This window comes from Microplitis mediator, chromosome 3 (assembly GCF_029852145.1).
Source record: "Microplitis mediator isolate UGA2020A chromosome 3, iyMicMedi2.1, whole genome shotgun sequence".
Classification (NCBI taxonomy): Eukaryota; Metazoa; Arthropoda; class Insecta; order Hymenoptera; family Braconidae; genus Microplitis; species Microplitis mediator.
In genome coordinates this window covers 25,139,668-25,149,980 of record NC_079971.1, presented here as the reverse complement: position 1 = coordinate 25,149,980, position 10,313 = coordinate 25,139,668, and the positions used below count along the sequence as shown (strand labels likewise).

The 10,313-nt window shown below is 27.9% G+C and overlaps 2 protein-coding genes across 2 annotated transcripts; one reads left to right on the top strand and one right to left on the bottom strand.

The window, feature by feature from the left end:
* Nucleotides 1–3,087: 3,087 nt before the first annotated feature.
* Nucleotides 3,088–6,802, top strand: LOC130665124 (uncharacterized protein DDB_G0287625-like). Its single transcript, XM_057465403.1, has 2 exons — nucleotides 3,088–3,678; nucleotides 4,980–6,802. The coding sequence occupies exons 1-2, from the start codon at nucleotides 3,562–3,564 to the stop codon at nucleotides 6,468–6,470; spliced, it is 1,608 nt and encodes a 535-aa protein (XP_057321386.1). The 5' UTR covers nucleotides 3,088–3,561; the 3' UTR covers nucleotides 6,471–6,802.
* Nucleotides 6,803–7,057: 255 nt separating this feature from the next.
* LOC130665125 (bridging integrator 3-like) lies at nucleotides 7,058–10,313 on the bottom strand. The gene is made up of 3 exons (XM_057465405.1): nucleotides 10,049–10,313; nucleotides 9,693–9,800; nucleotides 7,058–9,310 (listed from the first exon to the last, which is right to left on the bottom strand). Exons 1-3 carry the CDS (start codon nucleotides 10,054–10,056, stop codon nucleotides 8,650–8,652), a joined length of 777 nt encoding a protein of 258 aa, XP_057321388.1. The 5' UTR covers nucleotides 10,057–10,313; the 3' UTR covers nucleotides 7,058–8,649.

Here is a 10,313-nt window from a genome sequence, read left to right as displayed (position 1 = left end):
ATATATATTTGAACCTAATGATTATTGATTTAAAAGATCCGGTGTTAGGCCGCAGCAGCGGGAGTAGTTCGATGCTCGCCACTAGATCGCGCCCACCACTTGTCGTGTCCCTGGTAAGAAACTTATTTCAGAGTTATTATATTTCTAACGAAGCGTTTACAGGTCGGATTCTCCGTTGATTGATAAAACGACGGTGATAACCCTGTTTTGATAACAATATATGGATATACTTATTACTCTATGACATTAATGTTTAATATTAATGTTTTCCTGAACAATTTTTGTCCAAGTACAAAAATAAGTCTGTGACTAGGAAATAAATTAATTCCTTAAATAAGCATTTCATTAATTGTTGAATAAATTCTGTCATTTAAAAGTAATATTCAATTATTACTAATACCTCATTCTCTAAGTATCATATATTTTATTATGACTATTTTGTAAGCTCTACAGGTAATCAATTTGATTTTATACTTGCCAAGTATATGATTGGCAAAGGGCAATCAAATCATTTTGTTGTCATAACTAAAATTTAGTTGTCAGGAGAAAGTTTTTTTCTCAGTGTATTAATTTTCTTCTTCTTCTACGACCACTTTTATTGTAAAAGCTCCATTATCATAAATATATGTTGTTGTCAATTAATTGACAATAAAGTCGATGGGGTCTTAATCTACCTCGAAATAGTCTTCGTTATTATACCAATCTCTATATAATTTGACAACCAATGCTATCAGAGGTGCGACAAGTTCAGGATTTCATAAGTACAATATGGAAATTGTCCCTACGAACTTCGGGAGGATCCATTGTATAATATAAGTAGACATTACTACTGTGAATTTCATTTATGAATTTGGGGATTTCGATTTTAAAAATAACTGTCATGATGAAAGTCTAGTGAACTTATAAAATGATAAGTTTTAAATATTGTATTTATAAGACGTGTATAATTTTTATAATTATGTCTTGCGGACGACAAATTGTCTTAGTTCCTAACTTATGTATTTGTTGATTTTTAATATATACAAATGCATGTATTTGCATTTATATATCTTTTGATTCGTGTATATTATTTATTTCATTAATAATTGAACGGCAAACCAATCCATTTTCATTCAAATTTATTCATTCATTCTTTCATTCATCAATTTATTCAAAAAGAAGAAAAAAATCATGCTCACAATAATATCACATATAATAAGGTATGAAATAATAAAGTAACATATAACACGTGTTTTTTAAAACTAATTTAAAATATATATTGTTTCCAGATTAAACTTAAATAAAATTGTTATAAATTAAAATCATAATTATTATATAAAAAAATTTTTCCACATTCAATATTGTAAGTTTGTAAATGAAATATATTACTTAATTTAAATTTAAATTTAAATTGTAAAAAAATATGTAAAAATTAAATTAACAGTGAGTCTGAAGATTCTAGCACCCCGATGAAAAAAGATTTTATACAATTATATATAGACTATATATAATTATATATAGACTGCATATAATTATATACAGGCCATATATAATTGGATAGAAAAAATGGCCCGATCCAATTGTATACAATTTGTATACAAATTGTATACAATTCTATACAAATTGTATACAATTCTATATAATTATATACAATTCTATTATTGCGATTATATAGAATTGTATATAATTTGTATAAAATTGTAGGGGAGGGTGGGGCAGAGCGGCCCCCCTAAGCCAATTATTATTTTTTGTGGCTTTCGACCATAAGATCACTTTACTTTTGTCCTATTTCGAACAAATTTATGGACATTTTTCCAAAATTCTGAAAAATTTTTTCTTTTTTTTGTGGGGCAGAGCGGCCCCCCTTCAAAAAGTGATAAAAAAAATTTTTTTTTTCGATTTTTTTTTTTAAATTGTTTTCATCATTGAGAATGTATTTCTTTCTCTTGACAACTATTTTTGGTTTTATACTACTCGAAAAAAATTTTTTAAAGCGTAAAAAATCGTTCACTCTCGATTACCTTAATTACTAATTGTTATTTAATAAAAAAAAAATCAATTCTAAATTTTACTTTATTTCAAAAATTTATCAACTAAAAAAAAAAATTTAATTTTTATAAATTTTTAGTGAGCAAATTTGCCTCTTACATAGAGAAACGGCCGAAAAATATGAAAAAATAATTTTTTTGGAAGTTTCGGCTGGTCCATTTTGCCCCAGGTGTTATGCGTAGGGCTAGAAATGTGGAATTATAATAATTTTTTTTTAATTTGACGATAAAAATATGAAAAAATCACTTTTTCAAAATTTTGGGCTTGTCCATTTTGTTCCAAATGTCATGCGTAGGGGTAAAAATGCGCAAACATATCAGATTTATAGTAATTAGTCGAAAAAAAAAAAATTTTTTTTTTGGTCAAAATTTCAGGGGGGCCACTTTGCCCCATGGGGGCCACTCTGCCCCACCCTGCCCTATATAATTATATAGACTTGTATAGAGTTGTATACAATTTCTATACAGTTGTATACAATTGGATCGGGCCTTTTTTTGTATATAATTTTATACAATTGTATAAAATTTTTTTTCATCGGGTAATGTACAAGTTGAAATATGACACTAATTTAGCAACAATTCATAGGGATTAAAATTTGCATTGGGATTTTGTTTAAAAATTTCTTGCTTTTTTTTTTAGAACTACAAAGATCAAGAAAAAAAATCTCGGCATCAGTTGACCCTGCGGGCCAGCTTCAAAACTTCCGGCTGTTTTCGAGCTCTGTGAGCTCTCAAACATTAGTGTAAATATATTTTCGAGCGAAGATATATTCATAAAGTTTTACAGGAGATAAAATTTCTACAAAAGTCTCAAACAAAATCTTTAATGTAATTCGAATTTTTTTTACGGAATTCAAATATTCAAATTAACTGTCAAAATAATAATCAATTATTATTCTGCAGTAATAAATCTAATAATAATTATGACTATTATTTAGTGTAGAACTCATTGATAAGTAACGCAAAAGAAAGAAGAAATGTAGTATTTTTAAATTTCATCAAAATCCCGCCATTAGTTTATTGCTCACTCTGGCGGTAAAAATTCAAATTAAGCCGCCATATTTAAACGGTTGAAAGGAAACAAAGATGTCGACGTCACTGTGTCTAAAACTATACAGTTTTTTCGTTATTATCTGTCACTAAACGGCATATTTATAAGTGTATACAATAATTATTACTATGACAAGTTACGTAATTACTCGATAATGATCATGTGCGCGCTTAGTTTTTGACAAATAAAATACACGTGCACTTCCATTAATTGTCTAATAATTGTATACATACATATAAATATACATATACATATATATATATTTTTTTTTGTGCTGCATAAACAAGCAATCGAAGTTTTTTTTTTCCGAAGAAAAGAAAGAGGCAACGAAATGTTTTTTAAACGCAACAGGCGATTTTGACAGATGAGTCATTAATAAAAATGGTGGAGAATAAATAAAAATATTTAAATTTATTTAATAAATTTTGTACATATTTATTAATAATTATAAATTAAAAAATTTATTTTTTATTATTAATTAATATGGATACGAAATGTCCTTGCCGACTTTGCGGTAAACAAGTGTCTAAACCGTTAATTAATATTTTTGATTCAAATAATAATTATGCCAAGAAAATCAATGCGCTATTACCAGTATATGTAAGTATATATTAATTACATTCATTTTTTGTCACGTGCGTATTTTTGACAAGTGATATTATTTTACTTTTTCTTTTATAATTTTAATTATCGAGTTTAAGTCAAAATTACTGCGGATACTTTTTGTGGGAAATTTAAATTTTTAGAAAAAAGGTTTTATAAATTTTTATAAAAATTTTATTGTTTTACCGGAACTTTAATTTTGAATTGTGGGAAATTATTAGAAATTATTAGATTTTTTTTTTGTGGATCGAAATTTAATTTGAATTTAATATTGAAAATTTTATTGGGTCAAGGAAATTTGAATTTTTGAAATTAAAATATCTAATTAATGATTGACTTTATCGTAAAAATTTACTGAAATGATTTTGTAGGAAATTTGATTTTCTAAAAAAAAGGTCTCTGTGAATTTTTGTAAAAATTTGAATTATTCAGCAAAATTTCAATTTTAAGTCAACTAAAATTTTTTTTTATCACCGAATTTAATTTTGCTGTAAAAATTTAATTTCGCTGAGTTTTGAATTTGAATTCCGGCTTAACTATTAAAGACACGAAGAAAATGTACAGGAACAATTTTGTAGGGAATTAAATTCTCTACAAAAAAGTATTTTATAAATTTTTATGTAAATTCAGTAGTTTAAGCAAAATTTCAATTTAAATAAAAGCGCGAAAAATTTTAGCGGCAATTAATTGATAAAGTTCTTCTGTCAAACTTAAATTCAAAATTGTGTCTAAATTATCAAAAATATCACAAAACTGCATAGGAGCAATTTTGTAAGGACTTCAATTCTCTACCAAAAATTATTCCATAAATTTTTATGTAAATTCAATAGTTCAAGCAGAATTTCAATTTAAATAAAAGCGCGAAAAATTTTAGCCGCAATTAATTCATAAGTTTCTTCTGTCAAACTTAAATTCAAAATTGTGTCTAAATTATCAAAAATATCAAAAAAATTAATGTAAGCAATTTTGTAGGGAATTAAATTCTCTACAAAAAAGTATTCTATAAATTTTTTTGTAAATTCAATAGTTTAAGCAGAATTTCAATTTAAATAAAAGCGCGAAAAATTTTAGCGGCAATCAATTGATAAGTTTCTTTTGTGAGACTTAAATTCAAAATTTTGTCAAAACTATCAAACTTATCACAAAAATGCATAGAAACAATTTTGTAGGAAATTGAATTCTCTACAAAAAAGTATTCCATAAATTTTTATGTAAATTCAATAGTTCGTACATAAATTAACGAAATAAATAATTTTTGATAAATTTTTTTCTAACGACAAATAAATTTTGATCTTCAGGTTCACGAAGATGATTGTCTTCCCAAATGCATGTGTAATGACTGCCACGACAACCTGCTGAAGCTCCACAAATTTTACCTAACAACTTTAGAAACAGACATCGAATTAAAAAGTCAACTTCCATGGATGCAGAAGCGCCTCGAGGAGACACACGTCGGCATTCCAATGGTCCAGTACCTGAACAGCAAGACTCTAACGATAGCAACAGATTTAGAAAACTACTCGTGCTACAGCAGCTCAAAACTTCCAGAATATGATCTGATAAAAACCCTCGACTCAAATCTAGTATCCGTACCAGTAAGTTCCTGTCCCTGTTCATACTCGTGTTCAAATTGCCTGCACCTAAACGTCGAAGATCCCAACGCCGACTTCGACCAAAGCATCGACGAGGACACCGACTCTGAAAATAAAAGTGCGCTCGATCCCCTGGCAACGGAGATTCCCGTCGACGTAAAAGATCTTAATCATGACGTAAAAAATATCAATCGTGAATTAAAAGATCTCGCGCAAGACAATTTTATCTGCAGTAATTTGAATATTTTTAACTCCGATGTAAAGTCGAGTGAGATTTTTCATCGCACTTTGAGACCCCGTCAAAAGTCGACGGATTCCTCGAAAAAACTTCCGGTTAAATCTTCTAGAATAAGTAAATCTAAAAAGAAAGTAAATTTTTATAAAAAAAAATCGGATAGACGTAAAAATTTAACTAAAGATTTAATAGCGGACTCGAAAAATTGGCAAAAATTAGAAATAAAAGCCGAGAAATTGGATGACGTTGACCGTAAATCAAAACCTGATGATAAAAATTTACGTAAAAAAATAAAAACAGATTTGAATGGTAAAAATAATTGTTTGGTTAGCGATCGTAAAGTAAAAATAGACGAGTCAATTGTTAAAGTAGATAATAATATAAATATTAATTATAATTACAGTAAAAATCATGATAACGCGAGCGAGAAAATACTAAATCATGGCCATAAGATAAATATACATAAATGTACTGATAATTTTAATGAGATTAATGGTAATAATAATAGTAATAGCAATAGTACTAGTAATATTGAGAGTAATGCAAGCGGTAATTATGATAGTAATCAGCCAAATGTCACGAACAAACCAATAAATATTAAGAAAGAGTGTAATGAGTTGAGTCTGATGGACGTGAGTGTGAAACTGGAAAAAATAAACGTCGATGTGGATGACAGAGCTAAAGAATCCGAGAGATTGAGACGCAATGCGACTGCGAGTGTCAAGAGTAATTCAAAAGACGACAGTAAAACAGCCAGCAAATGTTTGCCTCTGGGTGCCGGGGGTAAGAAACGAAAGAGAAAGAAGAAAAAGATTAAAAAACAAATAAATAATAATAATAATTTAGACAATTTGTTTGAAAATCTCGATGTTTCCGCGTCTTCCGGGAGAGTAGAGTGTGATCTCTGCAAGAAATCATTTGTTACTCGTGAAGTATTTAATTTACATTATTGTTGTAATTGAATTATGATTATTTGACATCTTTATTGTTAATTGTATGGTAGTTAAACTTGGTTCTGATTCACGTGGCGGTTTATTATTTAAAATTTAAACTGAGAAAAAAATGACGTAAAAAAAAATTTATTTTTGAACCGGGAATTAATTTATTTAAAAGTTCTTTAGTTAACATTTTTTTTGCTGAAGAAATTTTAATTTTCTGTTTGAGAAGAAAAATTTTACCGACAGAAAATTAATTATTTGAAAAAAATTTACTGAAAATTTTGGTGACGAAAAAAATTAATAATTTCTGGTGTAGAAAAAAAATTTACTGAAAATTTTGGTGACAAAAAAAATTATTAATTTCTGTTGTAGAAAAAAAATTAACTGAAAATTTTTTATAAATTAATTTCTTAGATCGACGAAAATTTTTTTTTGTCATTTTTTTCTCAGTGTAAAATTATTAAAATTTATTTAAAAAATTTAATTAAAAAAATATTAAAGCTAGAGAACAATTATCTTGTTACTAATGAATTTTTTACTTTAAAAATATAAAAAAAAATAATTATTTTTCTTACTTAATTATCTTTATAGTAACTGTTAATTAAAATTATTGCTTACATATATTTACTGCTTTGTTTACGTTTACTTGAATTTAAAATTCTGTGATTGAAATCTCTCTATTGATTAATTAATTAATTTTTATAAAGCGAATTAACTATGTAGCTTTTAATTAAGTTACATGTATTCATTAATAATTAAGCTGTAATTGACTAAATATTTTTGATATCATTTTCTTTGCAATAATTAATTTATATATTCCCTCAGTTGTGTTTTGAGCGAAGTAAATAAATTATTGGGCGCATGCTTGGCATGTTTTTTTATAAAAAAAATGGATAATTGATGGAGTAAATTGTCTGTATAAAAATTAAGTGGATTAATGTTTAGCTGATTAAAATAAATGCTACAAATTTTTTAACACTTGGATTTTTATATCATTTTTTCCTCCAGGTTCGCATTGATGGGGGGGGGGGGGGGGGTACTTGGTACGATTTTCTGTCATTTTAATTTAAAAAAATTTGAGGTTTTCTAAGACTTCAAAATTTTGAAATCTGATCAAAACTTCATTTTTAAAAATCGGATCTAAATCGGTAACTTTTCTTTTTTTGAAAATTTAAAATTTTCATGTTCACTTTTGATTTAATTTAAAATTCAAAGTCTGTTGATTAAATTTTTATATCCGATTACGGTTACAAAGTAACGAAGCAGACAATGCGGGTTACTGATTAATGATCTAATGAAATGAGATATTGTGCTGACAAATTCAAAAATAACGAACTGACTGAGTCTATACACTTACTTATGACTCATGCGCATTGTAGAGTTTAAATATCAAATTACTGATAAAAAATACTGACGTCGGCAGTTTGTCTTCTCGAATAAATGAGTAACTAACATTAAACGTCTTATAACTCAAAAAGTATGGACATAAGAAAAAAAAGTTTTAAACAAAAGTTGTAGAGAATTAACTGATCTTTAAAAATGAATTGATGCATTTTATTGATTAATCTAATATTTCAAGAGTTATTGGCCGCGATAGAAAAACCGGTTCATTAAATGGGCCATAAATCGTAAACGGTAAATTTTACAAAAAAGCTTACTTATTGATTAAAAATTACATGTAATGAAGAATTCAAATAAATATAACTTTTAAATAGATTATGTTTAAATTATTTTAAATAATTTTATAAAATTACGTTTAAAACGTTGGTGTCAGTTGCCATCAACTTGACGGCAATTTTGTGGCTACAATTAGACTTAAACTTTTCTAAAAAATTGGCATCAATTTACTGTCGCAACTTGTCGCCAAATTGACACAGAAATAAAATTTTTGTCTTCAATTCATAGTGCAAAATATTTTTTGCGCCATAAAATCATTTTCCTGTGTAGAATTCCGGACAAAATGCATAAGACGAATTTTCTCGTAAGATTTTCATTATTCGCGTCCCAAAAATATTTAAAACGTAATTAGAAATCTAAAATTCGAAAGTCTATTAGTGTCGCCGACCCTAAAGTTTCAATCAGGCTTTCAAACGGACGATAAGTTGCAGCAGTTAATTGACGTCAACTTGGCTATCAGAGCCAAAATAATTGATAATTGTCTTCCTAATGATGTTTCCTATTACTGCACTTAAAAAATAAATTCCTAATGATCTTTGACGATCGTTAAACTTTTAATGCGATTAAATTGCTCATTAACGATCGTATCTTCGTCATCAGAAGTGTAGCCACCAGAAGATGGCATTAATTGATTAAACAATTGCATGGTATTGCCATAATAATCCAACTGTATCATAATTAATGCATTAATCGATGGCTTTATGTACTCAAGTCTTTTCTCCAAGAACCAGGGCAGCTCCAGCAATAAACGGGAATGAATTGACTTCAGTTCTTTGGCTGCTAATTCCTCGGCCCGTTTCTCCCGTTCTAATTTTACGACATGACTCGCAGTCTTGTCCTTTTTTTCTTGGAGTTTTTTGTAGCGATTGTGGGCCGTTTTCCAGGAGGTCACTAATTCCTCGCGCTTGGCAAGAGCCTCGGCGATCAGCGAAAATTCTTCGCGCAATTTTTTCAAAGGCTCTATGAAAGTCTTCTGGGACAAAAGAGTCAGGTCTTGGACTGTTTTACCCACTTGTGTTGTTATGGTCAAATATTCCTCGACTATATGACGGAACTCATCATCAATGTGGGCCAGTTCACAGGAACTGAGATTTGCAGTAAGTCGCTGATCGGCACGGTCGAGGTTTGAAATCGCTTCGAGATATCGTTTTGTTTCTTTGGTTAATTTGCGGATCGTTCCTTCCACGCTGTTGATTAATAAATTGATTAATTAATTAGTCAATTTTATCATAATTTATAAATTAAAAATTAATTAAGTCACTGATCTGATGGAATTTGATTTCCGTAGAATAAAATATCGATTAGCTCGTAAACTATCGAGTTTAGGTAAAAATGCATGGAATTATTTTTTGTAGGAAATTTAATTCTCTACAAATTTGTCTCTGTGCATTTTTACCGTATATTTGATAGTTCGGCTGCAATTTAAATTTGAAGTATAGGATTTGTGAAATATTTATTTTAGCGGGAATTCAAATTGAATTAATTTCTTTTTTCGGTTGACTCGAGATGAAAATTTTATAAATTTATATATTTGTTGATAAATAATAAATGTATGTTTTGCATAATTACTGCATTAAACGTTGAACCGCAAGATTTAGATCACGATCTTCGGCTACTGATAATAATGGCGGTGCTGCAGATGGTTTTTGATTCAAATAATTTTTTTTTCTTGGATTCCTAAATTAAAAACATAAAAAATACCAATTAGTACTCAAAAAAAAAATTTCATCGCACGAGACATTTTGCCCCATAAAATTTTTTTGGCTCCCATAAAACTTTTTCTCGCCCTATAAAAATTTATGATTTAAATTTTTAGCGCGAAAAGTTTCTTTGGACAAACGAAAACTTTCTAAGGGCAAGTAAAATTTTTTTGCGCCAAAATTTTTTTTTTTTTGTGTATGAAAATTTTATGAAAATTATCTTACCAGGTCATGGTTCATTTAAATAGAATCTTTTTTTAGTATTTTAAATATAAATTTATAATTATTTAAATTATTAAAAATATGAAAACAATAACTTTATATAAATATATATACAAATATAGTTTTGTACACGTAAATATTGACAAAGCGAGTTCGTCAAAAATAAAGTAACCCGAACAATAATTTTTTTTTTTAAATTTATTTATTTACCACCATTACAAATTCAAATTTCGAAAATATTAAAAAAAAATTTTAAATACTAAACTTT